This window comes from Strigops habroptila, chromosome Z (genome assembly GCF_004027225.2).
Source record: "Strigops habroptila isolate Jane chromosome Z, bStrHab1.2.pri, whole genome shotgun sequence".
NCBI classification, from domain to species: Eukaryota; Metazoa; Chordata; class Aves; order Psittaciformes; family Psittacidae; genus Strigops; species Strigops habroptila.
In genome coordinates this window covers 68,220,744-68,239,663 of record NC_044302.2, presented here as the reverse complement: position 1 = coordinate 68,239,663, position 18,920 = coordinate 68,220,744, and the positions used below count along the sequence as shown (strand labels likewise).

Genomic DNA, 18,920 nt, shown 5'->3' with positions numbered 1-18,920 from the left:
GTGTAAAATTGTTGTCACTGGTTGTTAGAAAAGTTATTTGCAATCTAAAATTTTCACTGTTATTCTACAACTTCAGTTCATTGTCTTTTCAGTTACATTCCTTTATACGTGTTTCAGTTAAGTGTTATGAAATAGAGGAAATAAGGTACACCTTGTTATTTGCTGTTTCATCAGGAGAATGTATTTGACTCAGCTTTTGGGCTTGGAACTCTGTGTTCTGAAAGATGTATTTATGAAGTGTTCTTTAGACAGAGCAATTCATGGTGATTTCTTGGGAATGAGTTAAAATCTTGTATATATTTTTTGCTTGATATTTACATTTCACATTGGATTTTTGCAATACTAAAAACATCCCTGTAAGTAGAATAAGTGGCATCCAGACTTATATTAAGTTCTCCCAACATCCTGTAGTTTCGTCTTATGAAATCATTGCCAACAAATAGAATGATAACATGAGACAGCTTAATTTTAATTTTAAAAACTACTTTTCCTTCCTAAAGAAAAAGGGGACTTACGCAGTTTAGATTTCTACCTCCTATGGATGCTGAAAAAGAAAAAGGCCTAAGTCATCTCTTGTGGAGTTCTTAGTGTATTGTGGAGAATTGGTGCTGTGCAGTACTGTGCCATTCTTCAGAATGATGCTGAACCAGCCGGTCTTCACAGCTGAATTGTGTAAACAGCTATCAGAGCACGTACTGAAATCGTGGCTCTCTTTGGTGGAGAGTGCAGTACGCATGTCCTCTAGAAAATACTTTCATCTGTCAACTTGCAGTACAGGTCTGCTGGGTTTTGTAAAGGGAAATGTTTTCCCTTAGAAATAGATGGGCATGTTTTGACTGTATTTTATCATATTCGTCTGCAAGATCACTGCTCTGTTGGATCATAGGTGTGCAGACAAACTAACGTTGTAGCCTTATTTCCATAGGAAACAAGGAAAAATGTGCCTCAAGTTATGGAATGTCTTCAAAAGGTCTTTCAGATATTACTGTGTGCCAGAGTTTACATAAACATACAGAATGCAATATTTAAATTTAATTTTTTAGCTGGGTTTATTCATTAAATTTTATAGGAAACATATAATCAGTGCAAGTGGAATATAATTTGCCAGTATTCTGTATTTCATTGTAGACCTGTGGGTATCATCACTCTAGGACATTTGTTCTAGCACTACAAGAAAACTGTAATAATTTGCTGTATTTTCCATCCAAAAATATGAGTGTTAATTACAAGCAATTCAATAAACTAATCCCCTGTAGGTGTTGGTCCCTTTCCAGAAAAGGAAGAGGAGCAATTTTTGCTGTCATGCACCAAGCTAATGGTACATCATAGGATGCATCCTTTTGTAACTTTGTCTTCAACCAGTGTTCCATGCCTTTTTCTAGACACTTTCTCCTCAGAGATCCTGGGTTGAGACTTCTTTAGTTTTCCCAATTGCCGGTATGTGTACAAAGGCAAACTGAAACTGTCAATTCAGACTCTCAGAAGTTAATGGAAAGCTCCAAATACACAGCAGTATGAGTAATATATGTTGGAAATTACTATTTTGGTTTCTTGGAGCTGCGGTAGATTTAGGGCTTTTCAGAATGGTCTCCTTATGATTAAATTGTAATATTGCAAAATCTGGAGGGTTTAGTAGCAATGACACCTGCCACTGCTTCTGTCCCCAGCCAATACTGTTCAGGGTCTCTGATTCCAAGATAGAATCTATGGATGCTAATAGGTACTACTTCAAAGCTGTTACTGTAGGTCAGATGGACAATGTCATCAGAAAGCAGTTTCACTGTTTTTCTCTAGGACAGAAATTCCCAGAGTGGCCTTATCACAGATCAGCAGTAAACAAGGCACTCTATAGATACTGCTCTTCTTTGTCAGTGGTCTCCATGTTTGCAGAGTTAATGGAGCCTAAATTGCATATGCTTTTTACTTGCCTTTTGTAGCAGGAGTGCAGTCCTCTGGATTTAGAGGTGTGCCATTTTGAAAATGCTACTGTGCTTGTTCCTTAGCCTCACAAAAATATTTATTTAGACTGTGCACAGTCTCATAGGAAATGTCCTCTGAATTTTAACTATCAGTTGTTGTTTGTTTATTATGTAGACATTTATTAATCTGTCCCCATTTCTTTTTGTGGCAACCACTTAAAATAGAAGGGTTTTTTTCTGATATGCAAAAACATGTTGTAAGAGAAAAATCCTGTAACTACTTAAAAAATGTTAATTTCAACAGAAAAATAAAAGGTTTGCTAAACAGGAAAGGGAAAAAGTCCTCTAGGGAGGAAAAAAAGTCTTTTATTGTCGGGTTTTTTTGTTGTCATTTGGAAGCCTTGCTTTTATAGCAAGGCTGGTGAAATAGCTAAAGGCTATGGTATCTTGCAGTTGTATCAAAAGTCAGTGCAATCAGTGCCAAGGCAGAAGTACATGTAACCATACTTTTTCCTGACCCACTGGGTGTCTTTAATAGACATGTCTGGCCCACGTACTTAAAACACAGGAAAGAAGTGGAGGGCAGTGGTGTTGATATTGTTAGATGTATAGATGTATATTTTTAGAAAAATACTGAAATACAGGAGAACCTTTTGAAGTCATTGTATTTCTAGTTTCCAGCTCTATTTTCATGCCAGAAAAACAGGTAAGGATAAAACAGTGTTGCTAGTAGCACCTGGTTTTTTGTTAAGGATTCTTGGAATCCACCAAGCTCTGCAACCCAGTGAGGTGTCCCTCAAGCTGGCTTGCCAATGTTTAGGAAGAAATTTTGTCGCTTTCAAAAGCTGTGCTTTTAAGCTTTGAAGAAAACACTAGAACCAGTGTGGGGTAAGACAAAAGCAATTATTAGCTGGTAAAATCAAGGGGTATTTTCTTACAAAACTTTTACATTTCTGTAGTCAGAGATTGTCTTGTTCAGTTTTACGTATTACCATATAACCATAAGCATAAAAACACTAAGCTCTTTTTAAAAAATAAGCTTTAATTAGCCAGAGCACTGAATGTTAGTATTGCTGCCCAACAACCCTGTAGGGATCATACTTTGTTTACTCAGATATTGGCCTTTCACCTGTGATGGCCAGAAACTGTAAGTTGTTTTCTAAATTCAGCTTACCTTTTCAGTTCCTTCCAGTCATGCTATCAGGGTCTGGGTTTTTTTGGGTTTTTTTTTTTTTTTTTTTCCTATAAAAATCAAATGCTGTAAATAATGCAGTAGCACTGAAAGTATTGTACATGTTCATACTTAATTTTAGAGTAGTAAGTGACATGAGGCCTGTAAATTGCATTCTGTAATTAAATCTTTTAGTTACCTGCTCTATTTTCATATTACTGAGAGTATTTTAATAACACTACAAATTCTTCCTCTTAAAAAAAAAAGTCTGAACTGACTAGGGTACTGCACTATAGAAGCATGGAATCTTGTATTTCCATTCTAGGGAGAGCTATGTATTTTTTTATACTGTTGTGCTTGCGGTGTCAAGGACGGTGAAGAAACTACGGTGCCGCCCTCACTGCTTGCTTGGGACCTGTACCAAATAGAACACATGGGAATGTGTTTTGATGATACTGATTTACTTCTCTTTTGGACACTGCTGACAGCAATAGCCTCACCCCACTTTTAACAAAATTGCTTATAGCTGTAAGAGAGGTAGTTAAACCTTAGCATAATCCTCTCTTTATCATGCAGACTTGACGTACCATTCATGTTTGTTTTTTTGTGTTCGTGTATTATAAGTGGAACATATGCATTTAACTTGAGTTTGTGGGTTCTTTGTGAACAGTGCCTGAAATTTATCTCTGGGTCTTGTTTAAATGTAGCCTCAAGTGGTTGTTCCAATCACAGAGGACTCTCATGCACCAAGAAGCCAGTCTAAGTCTCTGAGGTCCCAGCGTAGGGTCTTGATTCCTGTATAAGAACTACATGTTATCGAAAGCAACCAGTCTGTGCATGGTCTAACCTTAGTCCTGGCATTCCCTGGCTTGTTGATGTCTTCATTTTGCTACACTGGTTTACTGTTTTAAATCTTCCTCTTTCCCTATTTCAGGGCAGAGAGAGGAAAATAAAAAATGTTCTGCAAGTTGAAAAAAATCTGTAATGGCACTAGTCAAAATAAAAATATCTGTATTACACTGTTCTTTTGAAAACACAATTCTGTATGAGACCTAATTAATCTGTGAATATATAAGTAGGGGGTTGATTACAAAGTAATTAAGAGATCACCTTTACTTCCCCTTTCCCAGCTGCTGCCAATCTGTTTAGGTTTATCTTCCAGAGTCTATCTTCTTTTTTTCCTGTCCCTTACACAAACTTTCATTCTGCTTTGAAAAGCAATGTTCTTTCTTGAAATGGAGGATGCAATTGCTTATTCTCAAGCCAACTCATAAAACCGTATTGTGGACAACCAGGTACTGTCAGACCTCCTGTGGGCTATTGCAGTACTAGTGGATTACCGTATTTCTAACTGAAGATTGTGCAAATTTTCCTTGTACTATTGAATTCTTTTCATATATCTGGTTCTCTAACTGCTCGTTAGGTGAGATACTTTACAGTAACTAGTTATATTTTTTTGTTTCTTTAATGGGTTATTTGAATCTGAAATAAAAAACTTCTTTAGCTAAAAATTTTGTTATTTTTTAAAAAATCTTCTATCTATCTTAATATTTTTCTGTTGTTTCCCCCCCCCCCCCCCCCTCTTATCCCAGGAATACCAAAAAACAGCAGAGAAAAACAAGGAAAAAATTTATGTCCTTGAAAGAAGACGGGATAAATTGGCCCTTGAAAATGTTTCTGTGAAAAATATGTTAACACAGGTTCAGAAGGAGCATTCATCTCTCCTGGCAGCCTGTGCACTATTGGCAGGTGCCCTGTATCCTCTCTATGGCCGATCATGTGCTATGTCTTCCCAGAGGGACCTTCTCCAGGATCAGGTCAACATTTATGAATTAGTGAACCAGGAGATTAGGACCCTAGTTCATGCACTCTCTGATGTAGAGGAAGACAGTCAAGATGATGCAAAACTAAAGAAAAGAAAGCTCAAAGGCTTGATTCATGTATTTCGAAGAGGTGTGATTGCAGTTTTGGCAGCTAACAGATTTAAAGTTTTAGCCCAGTCTTCTAGTTCTCTCTTCTCCTGGGCAGACGGCTTCAAAGAAGGGATTGGAATTCTAGTTTGTATAGGAGAATCCAAAGGCAAGCATAACGTGTCAAGTAAGCAAATTGTTTTCTTCTTTGATAAGTGTTATGTCAAATTACATGGTTAGTGAATAACAAACAGGAATGTTGTTATTAATTGAGTGTAAAGACAAATTTAATGACATTTTTATAAATGTAGTTTCTGGATTTGTGAATTCTGGATTTCTTGACAAGTTAGATTTCCCTAAAAACAAAATGCTTAGTCTGTTAAGCAGTGAAGGAGAAGTTACAACTACAGGAGTGAACTCATACTGTTTGATATTTTTGGCATTTGCATTCCAGTTTTCAGAACTAGGTGCTACCACATTCTCTGTTGTAAATACAGTGTAATGTTCCTAAATAATTAGCCATCAGTACATTTTTGAAAAGGTTCTTCCTCTTGTTTTATTAATAACTTCTAATATTTATTTCCTACTAAAAATGCAAAAAGTTGCTTTCTGATTCAAGTAAAATAGTAATATAGGATTTCTAAATTTTCTTTAGAGATTATGTATTCTTCCTGTCCCTTCCTGTTACCAGATTAGCTCATGCTTCCACCCGCAAGGATAAATGGTATCAAAAATGTTTCCCAACCTAGGAGATCCATCTACTTTTCTACTACTTTTAGTAGTTTTGGAAGCATATTTAATACATTTCAATTGTCCTGAAAGAAGAGCTAGTTTGTAGCTTTAATACCTAGTTTTGGCTTATTTCTGAAAGAGCAGGAGATAGTAGTGTGTCTTAGTTATCTAGTTTTATTGCTGGCTACAATTCTGTTTCACAGGTCGTGAAGAGGAGCAAATTCACTCTGTTGAAGCATTCAGCTGGTTTACTAGTTCTAACCTCCTTGCTGCAATAATAAGTTCTGTCACCGAATTACAGGATGTTGTTAACACAACAGGTAATTTTAAAAGTATATTCTTGTAGTAGAAGATAAAAAATAATGAGGGTGGATACATCATTTCCGTTTTTAGGATTTTATCTAAACTATTCTGGATCAAATCTCTGGAAAGCTATGTTGTTGGAACAGATTAGTTTTCTTTAATTGGTGATATGATACTTTATAATTTCACTATATAGAGTCACAGAAACAGAAGGCTGTGGAGTGCTTCTAAAAAGTGTATACGCAGTTTTGCCTGCTTTGCTGTGGGATAGAAAAAGAACCATCTATACCATGCCAATGGCTATTTGGAGAACTTATTCTCAAAAGCTTCCAATGAAGTAATATTTACAAGCTTCCAAGTTATTTTGTTCCACTCTTCTAATATTCAAAAAGTATTTTACTGAAGCTCAACCTAATTTTTTTTCCATAGAGAAAATCCATGTAATTTCTGCCTGTTTCATCTGTGTTTTTCTTACATGCAGGCCCTAAAACCTGCAGATATTTAACTGGGGATATTGCTGCTGCTGACTGAAAGGAAATAATTTCCTTCTGTATTTTGTATTAATCTAGAATTTCTAGATCTGGAAAACAATTGAATTTGATAGATACTGTTTTCAATAAACTGGTATCAGAAATAGCCATTGAATAGAAATCAGCCATTGAATTAAAATGTATTTCGATTCAATTTCAGGCACTCTTTCCTGTTTTCAGTAACTTCAATTTACACCCTTAAAAAACAAAGTTTGAATTCCGTTTCAGAATATTTGCAGGGTTTTGCTGCAAATGTTCCTCTGTATGTAATGTTGAGAAAGAACAGCAAATTGAAAAAGGATCAAGATAAACTCTACAGCAGCATTGATGTGCTGAAGTGACTAGTTAGAATACCCTATACCTCATGATATTTTGCTGGTATTCAAGTATATGAGAATTCTGGTGGACTCCTGTTGATATCTCTACACTCAACTCAATTTTCATTTTGAGAATTAGCAAAATCCGTGCTGAGAATGTTATGGCCACACTTTGGTGATTTTTTGCATAGCTTATCCCTATTTTAAGTAATTTTCACAGAACCTCAAGATCTAACTTTTCATGTATTACTTGGAATTCTGTTGCTCATGAGATCAAAAGTCTCCCAAGAATCTGTGGTTCAGAAAGTAGTAATAAATAATTTAAAGTTTGACATGAAATTCCAAAAGTGTTGAAGTGATAAAGCTGTGGAGGAATATATTTAAAAGAAAGCTTGCATACTTAGGAAATTATTTTATGTTCTGTAAGTCATATTTCAAATAGGATTTAAACCTTCAAACTGACTTAAATGATTATGGAATTTTTTTTAGATATAAATAGGCAATCTGAGGGGCATCTGCTCTCTTCAGATATTGAAATAATGGCAGTTCCAGATTGGACTGCACATAACAGAAGGTGCTGTCTGGATCTGTAATATGGCATGGTTTGGTGTCTTAAAAATTACTGTTAAAGATGGCTAGGTTCTCAGAAATCATGTGAGGCAGCTGAGAGAAACCAAATCCAAATTGCTCAGGTAACACTGGAACTTTTGGTGTTTTGCTCTGGTGATTTAAGGCACCTTTCTGGAGCTTTTAGCTTTTAAAAAATTGGGTTTGGTTTGACATTTGTGATCATTTCACTTCACATTGTTCATTAGCCCGGTTCTCATTCTAGCACGTCTTGAGATGATCTCTTAGCTTCAGTTTGAATACAAGTTCACTAAAGTGTCGGGATGTTTTGTTTTGGTTTGTTTTGGTTTTTTGTAACACTAGTTTTGTAGGTTTATTTGAACAGAATCTGTACTGCAATAAATCAGAGAAAGTAAAGGTGAAGCTTTTTGAAGGTCATCAACTGTTACATGCACAAAGCATTTGAAACCTAGCATGAAAATTTTAGTCTTGTGCAGTACTACTAGTAAGTTCATCCTGCTGACTGTTCTATTTCACCAAAACAGTGTAAGCAAGAATTTTCTTCGTCTGTTAGTGAAGTTAACCACTTTTCATTGTCTTTTTTTCCCTATTGCTTTAATGTAAAAATTAATTGCTTTTTGTGTAATTGTGTTAATAATTTCTTACACACATTACAAGGTACATGCTGCTTTTATTGTAATTTCTTGATCCTTTGTGGGCAAGTACTTAAAATGTATACACTTAAACCATATATTCACTTCTCAATAATTATACAGTTCTTTGTGGAATTGCATTATATTCTCACTTCATTTTTCAAAGTAGTCAGTGCCTTGCTCAGCATATTTATATGTATTTACTCCAAAAATGCTCTTCATAAAAATAAAAATTAAAAAAAAAAAAAAAAATCAGAGGTGATGATTTGCATTTTTATTCCCCAGACCAAGAAATTACCTGAAGTTGTAGATGCTAAGAATAATTTGGTTATGAAGTAGAACAATCATTTTAAAATGCTACAAAACAATTGCCTGAACTATTAGTCGGAATTTATTTTTAATACAGTTAAACTAGAGGTTCTACACATAGGGAAAGAGGCTGCCATCCTAGGTACTGCATGTATGGAGAAATACTGCCTTTTCTGGCAGGCAAACAGTCTTGTGTAAAATGAGATACCAGCTGGAAATACGAGGAAAAATGAAAGAACAGTAGGTCATTGACAGTATTCTTGTTTTGGTATTTACCAAAAATCATGATAAAGGAGAAGTTTTTTAGAAGGTTTTGGTGTCATCTTATGTGGAAGGCAATACAAATGTTCTGGTTTTAATTTTTAGTGTAATTTTATTTTTCTTAACTAAACATTAAAACTAGTGAATGCATCTTTACTGGAGAAAAGAGATTGTCTTTGAAACTGAAAGACAGGTAGGACAGGGTGATCTGTTACAATATTGAAGGTAGCTTATATTTTAAGTAATTAGTGATAGGGAATCAACATAAATAAAAGAGCGGAGCCTTGGCCAAAGTAGACAGAGCATTGCAATAGCAGTTTCTTCTGAATAAGAATTTTTTTTTTTCTTTTATTATTTCAGAGTGTTTTGATAGGTTAAGATAACGATGCTGGATAAGATTTTTAGATTTTTAGCTTTAAAGATGAATGGACAGAGTGCTATATTAAACATGAAGCCAGATTAACTACTAGCTGGGGCTATGGAGAGCATGTACTCAAAAATGGTACTCCAGCGAAGCGCTGGTGTCATTGGAATAGTGGTATTTTGAAACCATGCAGGAGAATGGCTCTGACGGAGGCTATGAGTTTATATTGTGCCTTTTTTTTTTTTTTTTTGTTTGCTTACAGATAAATTTTATCACATATATGTAATTGATTAGGTATCATAAGAATCATAATCTAAAGATATCAATAAGTAAATTTCATTTGCTTTGAACCTTTGGCATTATCCTCACAATGTGTAAAAAGAAATTCTTTAACTTAAAAAAGCTACAGTAATTTTTTTCTGTTTATACTCTTAAGTAAATATGTTAATTCACTGCAGCAACAGGAGATCTGCTGTACTACTGAATGTAAATAAGCTCTTCCATGCTTGTCATCTTACACTGATAGTATCATAAGACAAGTAATGACAGATTAAGACCTGCCTAGCAGAGGGAAAACTAAATTACAAGACTTTTATTAAGGCATAAATAAACCTATTAACTGTTATCTGGAATACCAATTAGTGGAAGGAGCACTGACAATTTTATTTATCAACATTAAACACAATTATTAATTACAGACCTGACGAATCTAGCAGTAAGCAGGACATGTTGGGTGTGCTGGGGCCTTAAGTCCATTATATGAGAAGGATGATTACCAAAATCCTGTGGGGAAATAAGTAATTGTAGCTGTAAAATTTTAATTGCCTTGGAATAAGGTAAATTATATTCTCTTGTCTCAGAGTATAAATAGCATGGCATTAAGGTACCAAGCCTCACTAATTTTGAACAGCAAATGATTTAGACATCTGTAGAGGGGAGGGAAGAAGAGTCAGGAAACCCTCAGAAATTTGCATTGTAAATATTGCGATGAAGTAATTTACCATGTGCTATCACATCTGACATCTTGCCCTGGCTTGCATTTACTTGCATCCGTCTTACATGTTTTCTGAATTACAAAATTAGGACATCCAAGAAAGACTTGAGAAAGCATAGCGTCAGAGGAGAATGTAAAAACAACTAGAAAATTATTCTTTGACAAACAAATCCTATTCTTAGAATCCTATCCTACCCTTCTATCAAAAAATTGATGAGAGTAGAGTGTTCATTGCTAAATACAGAATTTGCCTGAAAGTGTCTCTGAGCTGTTCCTGTGAGCTCATTCGTCTACTTCTTAATGGAAATTTCCTACTGAGTATTTTAAGGATGCTATTTATTGTTGTTGCTTTTTTCCACTGAACCCCGCCCCCAGAACTAATAAACTCTGTGATGTTTCGCTGTTGTTGTTTCTCAAAGATCCAAAGCCCTGGCTTTCGGAACACTTACTTGTAAATGCAGCCAGGAACTCCTTTTCAAAACTTATGGACAAGCTGAATGTAATAATGGAGACTGTTCCATTAGACAGCAGAAGGAGCATTACTTACCTGGAGAAAAACTCCTTGGTACAGAGGCTGGCTCATGGACTTCATAAAATAAATACCCAGGCCCTGGAAGCTGGATTGTGTGACAGACTACCCATTATGGTATGCTTATTTATAGTGCTGCTTCATGTAACAGTAGGTTCACAAAGTAGGTTCACAGCGTAAGTGTTACAGTGAAGCTCTCTTGATAGTACCGTTAATTTTGTTTCAGATTGTTTATGAGTCCGTTACGTTGAAGTCAACTCCATAGAGAATCAGAAATTGATTTCCAACACCCAAAAGCATTAGGGTGTTAATAGTCTTTCATTGTCAAAGAATTTAAGAAGAGATTTGATATATCTAAGAAAAAGATTTTTTTAATGTTCTATCAAAATTGTATTTGTTTTATAAGAACAAACTTGTAAAGTTTGATAACCTTCTTCCCTTTAACCAAAATGAAAGGATAAAGTCTTTCTCACATAATCTGTCTTTTATTGTGGGCTTTACATGAAAACAGGTACTTCCTTGAAAACAGAATTTTCAGTAACCCTCAACAGTACACAAAACACATTCACATTCTTGCACTCACATGTGTCTTTTAGAGATGGACGACAAAATGACATCTTTATCTAGTTTGCTTGGGTATTCAAGGTGATTGTTTTTATTGCTAAAATAGCACATTTTATAGCATATTATTTTGTTTCTGTTTACTAACAGAAAAGTATAGCATCCTTGCAAAAGCAGATATTTGAATTTACACAAAGACTTCATACAGCAGAGGTGGAACGCCGTTCACTGCGCCTAAAACTTGCAGAATTTAAATGGAATTTCAGTGAGATGAAAAAAGAAGCTGAAAAAGCCCAGAGCCTGCAAAAGCAATTAAATATGTTTAAGCAATCTGTAAGTATATTTAATTTAGAGGAGACTGCTTACAAGAGATCCTCCGTTTTACACATTTTTTTGTGTTCTTTTGAAAAACAAGTGTAAAATCAAAATTTTCCACAAAACTTGCCTTGTAAATGTCACTAAACTGTAAAGAAGATGTATTTAGAAAAATCTCCTTTCCACAGGAGTTTCTCTTTGATTCGTAAAAAGAGCTATTCTGTGTAAACTATATGTTTGGTGTTCAGTAACCCCGGTTATGTTGAAAGTGTTGGTGTGATACATATACCCTAACATTTGTAGGTTTCATGTACCCAGCTGTCATGAGGATATCTGGTAAGTGTGTTGATGAGAAGTTCATAAAGCATAAATGTATTTTAAACTGTACATGGATATTGCTAAATATTATGATAGACATTTTACTGTATCTTTGAGTTTGGGTTGTATCCCGAGCTAGTCTTAGTGTGCAAATCTTAGTGTGGTTGTTTCTCTGAAAAAGTAAGTTTATGGCAAAGAAAAAAAAAGACCTCTACTACATTCTCAGTAGCACGTATGCACCCTTTGCTGTTGCTGATTGATTTACTTAAACATTATGGGTTTACTAACCCATAAATAGCACTGTCTGGCAGGAATGAGAAGAGACAATAAAAAGGTTTCTTACCTACTTGAAGCCACAGTATAGTGAGTAATGGACACAGTGTTTAAGGGATTCATGCCATTTTGTGGGTTATCAGTTTGTTCCCTGTCATACTCATAAAACTGTGCCTTCAGTCCTTACTGGAGGAGAAGAAACTTGTCTTGTTTTAGCATGCTGGAGGTTCTTTTGGCACCTTTCGTCCTATGGATATTTTCTGTAGGTTGCATTCAGGATTGAGCTTACATTTGAGCTAGCTGAGAAAGTGAATGGATAAGGATTCTTATACATGCTTTACAGGTGCACAGTATAACTGAAACAGTCATGTCGCAGAATGAGCAGCATTTCTGTAGCTGTTGATCCTGAGGCCTAGTTGGTAGACCTGTCAGTGCCGTGTGTCCCAATCAAAACATTTCCAAGCAGGGAATATTTTTTAGGTGATTTCACATACATTCTGCTTCCTAGCTGGTAAAATGGATCTTTTTTTTTTTTTTTTTTTTGAATCAAATGGACAAGGTTAGACCTAATCATCTTCAGTTTTGTTATTAACGGGTTTTATTCCCTTACAGTTCTGGGACAGTTAAATGAAATTGTCGTATTTTAGATTGTTGTTGAAATGTAGATGGTGATTTAAAAATTATTCCTTCTTTCTGGAACATTTTGGGGAGGGGAGAAAGAGCCCAGGAAGGTGTTTTGTTTACAAGGTTTAATAAGATATGCACTGAAATGTGGGACCTTGATCTACATATTTTCTTCTAAATACTGATTCTTTACAAGCTAGGGTGCTAATTTGAATAGAATAATGAATATGTACTGTTTACAGTACTCTGAATGCTTTTTTGAAAGAATACAGTCAGTAAAATTATCTGCTGTTTTATTATTCAGTGATCTATCTTCATGTTAAAAATGCAAAATATTCATCTTTAGCATGCTTTTGTTTTAGAATTTGGTATGTTTTCAAATGAAACTCTGAAAGTCAGGGATGTAAACAAGTGAATACAGTTACAAAATAAAACACAATTTATTTGCCTTATCAGAAATTGATCACCCATGAGAGGTTTGAAAGTGCATGTGAAGAATTAAATAATGCATTACATCGGGAGCATCAGGCACAAGTGCTTTTGAATGAACAGGCGCAACAGCTACAGGAGTTAAATAATAAACTAGAATTGCACTCCAGTGAAGAAGCAGATAAAAACCAAGTCTTAAGTGAAACTGTAAAGGTAAGATAATCCTTCTGAAATAGGTACCAGAAATTTACCTTTTGGTGAATAAGCCAAACTTGCAGTTCTTGTGCAAATTAAATGATAAGAGTAAACACGCACATGCTACTCAGTCCATTAGAATTTTAGGGTCCTCCAAAACCACTTTCAAAATGAAACCTTAAGGTATAACTTATCTTTTCTGCTTTTGGGACTGGGTGATGTGCACCAATATCTGTAATCTGTGGAGTGTCTGGGTGATACGTAAGAGACAGCAGTTCTAGCTATCATGAGGTCTTTCTAGACTATAGGAAAAATGAAGGAATACAGGAATAGTTTTATTTTTATTAGAGGTCATAAGAATATTTTAAAACCTGGATTAGCTGTTTCCTGAAAATAAACTTAGGATACAGAATGCATTTGTCAGTTCAGAAGATGCTAGGTGAGAGTAAAGAAAGAAACTTTTTCATCAGGATTTAGAATTTTCTCCAGTCATAGCAAGTAATGAGGGAAAAGATATTGTTATCAGAATCTCTGATAGCAAACCAAGGAGCAGAGCGATAATAAGAGATTTGAAACAGGTTTGAAACCTCTAACATGGGAAGAGAAGAAACCTCATGATGGCAGGCCAGTAATGTGTGGTGACCTGAGCTTTGCAGCTTTTATTTATTTTTTATTTAGAGCAAGCTTTGCTGATAGTGGCTGCTCTTCAGCCCCACTACTTTTTTTCCCAGTATTCTGTGAATTGTTAGTTGAGCAAGCGAGACTGCTTCACTGGTATTTTGAGAAATAGAATAATTTGTGATTGTGAGGAAGATGTACAGAGGAAGTGGAAAGAAATGTCAAGAGGTGGGAAGAGAACCAAAAAGATGCAAGCTACAAAACTAGTAGAAATGTTGGAAACTGTTGTTGAAAATGTAACAGTGAAAATAGATGACAAGGAGTATGACTTGCCACATAGTTAAAGTTTGAAGTGATGTGCAATGGAGGAAGCTAAAGGATAATGTTGAATTTATTAAGGAGGATTTTCATTAGCAGTATTATTTACTAAAACTGCTTCACTTCACTAAGGGTGAAAGACAATGACATTTCCAATATACTTGTTGGGTTTTTCTTTTTTCTCCCTTCTAGTCCCCTAACTTTGGGTGTTTCATTTCAATATAAGAAAAAACTTGTCCAGTGTTTAAGTTAAGTTGCTTGTTAATACTGTCGCTTTTTTGTTTCAGATATAACTGCAGTATATAAAAGACATTAGACTTGTCTTTGATTTCTTTTGGAAAAACTTGTTTCAAGATTTTAAAATGGGTATTAGGAGCATAAAAGAGGGGAGGAATAGAAAACAGATGTTATTTGAAGTCTTCATTATGGTCTACACTTTATACCTTAATGAGTGGTATTTTACCATGTTTTACTTTATACGTAAAACATACTTCTACATTTGTTCAGAGGAAATGAAACAAAAAGTCAATTGTAGGCATTTGAAATATAGGATGGAGTTTTAAACAAATCTAGTTTATGGATTATTGGATACTGAATTAGATTTTGCAGCTTCTGTTTTTTGTTAATTAAAGGCTAGATAATTTTTTTTTTTTTTAGACAGCAGTGATCCTAAAATGCATCCTAATTCCACAAACTCTTAGCAGTTGTTTGCTACTGGAACAACTGGATTTAGTGTAAAATGTTTGATTATAGCTGAAATCTGTAAAGTTACTATACAGTGTAATCATATAGTTGTTGTGAGAAGATCAAGGCTAAGAAGGTTGACAAAATAAGCCTTAAAGCTGAAACTTACTGCTTACAGTTATACTGATTTGGTTTTCTAAATGTCTGACTATAATTGTCAGTTGTTTCCATGGAGGAGTTTTGAACCAAATTTAAGTTCTAGACTTATTGCCGTGTACTGTCCCTAAACTTCTGTTTAAATAACAGAAGATTTGTTGATCTCTCTTAATTCCTTGTTGTTTACTACAATAGTTAGAACAAGCTTGCATATAAATAATATATTAGATACTTTTACTTTCAGTAACTTATTTTAAAACTTATTCACACTTCAACAGTAAGGAAATGTTTTGGTATTCATGTACTTTCATGAACTAGGCTTATTAAAGAAGTAATACTTAATTTCTTAGCTTTATCGGTTCAGATTTTAATCCCGTATGTTTTTATCTTCTTAATGGCATGTACCATAGAGACATCCAAGGTAGCCAATTACATTCAAGGTCAGCTAGAACTAGGCAACTCTTTTACACCACTTTTTTATTAGATGAGGTAAATCAGTAGCTGTGATTTCCCTGTCTTTGAAGGGAAACTTTTACACAAATACTAAAGAGGCATCTCTAGCAGACATAATTTTTATTCCTTAGACAAACATGTCTTAATTCCACTAAAATAGTTTTTTTTTCTACTGACAGGCACCATGTGTATATTTATTTCTTTTTAGGTATGTTAGTATCTGTAATGAAAACAGTGTATTTCTAAGGAGCAAGTCCTATAAATTCTTAATGAATAATTATTCATACATTGCACTTGTTAGCATTTCAGGTGTTAAATCGTGTAGCTTGCTTCTGATCTGCCTCAAAATAGACTTCAATACCTGTTTTAGAAGAATATACCCTAAATTTTGACTTTATTTACTCTGCTGAGTTTCGTGAAGCTGCCACTGATTTATGAAAGCATAAGAGAAAAATTCTCATTCAAGTGCTTTGATAACACTCATAGAAAAATGTTTTCTGATGGGAGGGCTTGGCGTGTTTATTTTCACTAACTGTTTCACTTAAATCATTATTGCATATTCTGTGTTCAGAAAGTGTAATATCCTTTGCTAAACAGACACAACCAAATTAGTTAGGTTCTGATGGAGATTGGGATGGCTAGGTTTGTTTTGGAAGTGGATGTTTTACCTGAGCAGGCTCTCTGTTCTTCTTGTGGATTTCAGGTGAGGGTGGTACACAATTTGCTGCTTTTTGTTGCTTTCCTTCTTTGTACGTTTATAGCCAAACATTTTCGCTGAAAAACGATTTCAGTTATTTATACAATTTCTTTTGTTAATACCATTTTACACACTTAGCAAGTCAGTTTTCTAGTTGGCTATTTCTGCGAATGATGCAGTATTCTAACTTACAGAAAGCTTAAAAGGTCTCACTTGTATGAGGAAGACCAAGTGATTTTCGTGCTTCTCAAATGGAACAGCAAAGGTTACAGTCATTATAAATAGAGAAATAGGTTTTAGGTCTTGTTTTTATTTGTGGGTTTTTTTGTGTGTTGGTTTGTTTTTAACTTTATGGCAAGTTTAATTGGAAAGATTGTTAAGATTTGGGTGCACAGAGGGATACTGTTGATTACCAAAAACTTGTGTGTCACTTTGTCAAGAAATGACATTTCTGTGTATTGCCTGGTTAAATTAAAGGCTGTTCTTTAAAGAAAGCAGTATAGCTGATTACCATTAGCATCTAACTTAATAGAGAATTTTTATTAATAAAGCTTAGCATGTTGAAGAGAGGCAAACTCCCCTCTAAATAGGTTAGAATCTAAAATTCATAATGAATTAATTTACTGGTTTTTCTTATTTTCCATACACTCTATGTTCTGAACACCTAAATAATTTACAAAGTAGGTAAGAAAGGATTAGCATTGCCATCTGCCCTGTTCATAGTCAAAAGAGGTCATGTGTTTTTGTCTTACAATAAAATAGAAGTTAAAAAGTTTTGTCATGTATTTCAGTTTGTGTTAACGCTATTTCTGAAATAAGTAAGCCTGCTCATTCTCCTTTTCTGTTACATAACTTCCAATACTACTAACTTCTTAGATAGATAGATAGATAGATAGGTAGGTAGGTAGGTAGGTAGATAGATAGTCTTCAAAGAGTTAGGTCAACTGAAGACTAGCTCTTTTGTGCTTTCTTGTTTAAAGATTGCAACACACTGTACATGGTATTGAGGTATATGGAAAGGGATAGTCTTCTCATAGTTTTCCTTCTAGCAGCTGCTATCTTTACAGAATAGGAAAGACACATGGAGAACATCCTGTTGTGGACGGGACCTGAGATATTACCTTCACAGAAGGAAAGAGATGACTCTGGTTAAATCTCCACTCTGTTATTCGATGTGCGCTGCAAATATCTAACTTAAACTTCACCCTAAATTTCTCTCTTCTGTGGTTTATCGATGAAGTTTGCATGTTTTGTTGTCTGTCTTTCTACTTTATTATCTTTTTTTTTAATCATACACTTGCACTTTAAATCTTCTCTTGATGATAAATAATTTGGCTGATTCTGTTTAGCATTTTGAAAGCAGCTCTTTATGTTGCGCACAGCTCTCCTTGCTTTACTTCTCTGGTTAGCCTCTAAGATTCAGGGACCAAGGGTTGCCTTGTTGGTTTTTTTCTACTTTTGAGATCACTTCATTAGGAATATTGATCCCTGTGTTTCCTTGCTGAATTGACTTATTTCCAGTCAGGTTCTTAGGTCTGCATATTTCCTTTGTTCTGTGCCTAGAACATTCATCAGTATCAGCATGAGTAGCGTGGGAGGACTGAAGTCAGTACCTGGCCGTTAGGAAAGTATTGTATTTGCTCCATTGTCATCAATGAAGCAACGAAGCAACTAGCAACAAAGTTGTTGAAGGTCTGCCTTAACTTTTCTGAGTCAGGCTCTCTGGTAAATATGTAAGTAATGAGGAGAATAGGAGAAATAATAAAGTTAAAATTTGTGGAACTAGGTATGTGTTCGCATTATCATGAAGTTCTAGACAACAATTCGAAATTCTGCAGTAGGAGTTGTGCAAACATAAATTGATTGGAAGCTCTTATTTTGAAAGGATATGGCCATTACCATTGTGTTACTGTTTCTTTCCTCTGCAGTTCCTGTTTACTCCAGTTTTGCAAGTTGTATGTTGGTAATATTTCATTGTAATTTGAGCAATGCTAAGATTTTACATTGGAATTTGAACGCTCACACCAGGTGAACATTTTTTTTGTTGTTTCTTAACTTATACTACTACACAATATTTTATTGGTTAGTGGTAAGAATTTTATTCAGGCTGGTTTTGTCAGGCAAATTCTTTATTATCTTTGTATAGTAGGAAAATAGTAAAATAATGTCCAAAATTACTTCAACTTTACATGGAGACAAGAGTGAAAGGAATTGCCAGTTTATTACATTTATGTTCAATTTAGTCAGGTTTAAATGTTATTTATCTAATGAGGAAAGACATGCCTGTGTTAGAAAAATTCATGTTTTATTTTTAATGTGTCAAAGAGTTTAAGACAACTGAGGAGGATGCTCTCACCATAACAATTTGGGTATAATTTAGGCACTGAGAGAGAACACTGGAATAAGTCATGATTACATGACATCACTTTAGTTAATCTTTGAAAGCTAATTATGAGCAGGAGTTAATTCCCAAGTAAGAATAGGTTTTCCCTTCTATAAAAATAATGGGATAAGTTTGATCATGCTAGTCTGATTCAGTAGTCTGAATTCAGCAGTCATTTTTATTAATCATGTACTGAAGTGCTCTTCTGGTACTTTGCAGACAAAGGCAAGTAACCAAGACAGGTAGAACTGTGCCTACGAACAATGAAACTAATGTGGAAACAAGATTCAATAATTTGGACTGCAAGTTACTTTTCAACAGATGGCTAAGACCTTGG

The 18,920-nt window shown here is 34.8% G+C and overlaps 1 protein-coding gene across 2 annotated transcripts in view; it reads left to right on the top strand.

Annotated features, from left to right (window-relative positions):
• CCDC171 (coiled-coil domain containing 171) overlaps window positions 1-18,920 on the top strand; it is a 148,426-nt gene that overhangs the window by 59,376 nt on the left and 70,130 nt on the right. Inside the window, exons 16-21 of one of the 2 annotated variants that reach the window (XM_030470914.1) lie at window positions 4,683-5,211; window positions 5,936-6,052; window positions 10,450-10,676; window positions 11,271-11,453; window positions 13,107-13,292; window positions 14,006-14,346. In XM_030470914.1, the coding sequence (XP_030326774.1) occupies window positions 4,683-5,211; window positions 5,936-6,052; window positions 10,450-10,676; window positions 11,271-11,453; window positions 13,107-13,292; window positions 14,006-14,023 (1,260 nt within the window). In that variant the 3' untranslated portion in view covers window positions 14,024-14,346. Of the gene's footprint in view, window positions 1-4,682; window positions 5,212-5,935; window positions 6,053-10,449; window positions 10,677-11,270; window positions 11,454-13,106; window positions 13,293-14,005; window positions 14,347-18,920 lie in introns of those variants that run through there. The other variant, XM_030470913.1, reaches the window with a different exon arrangement.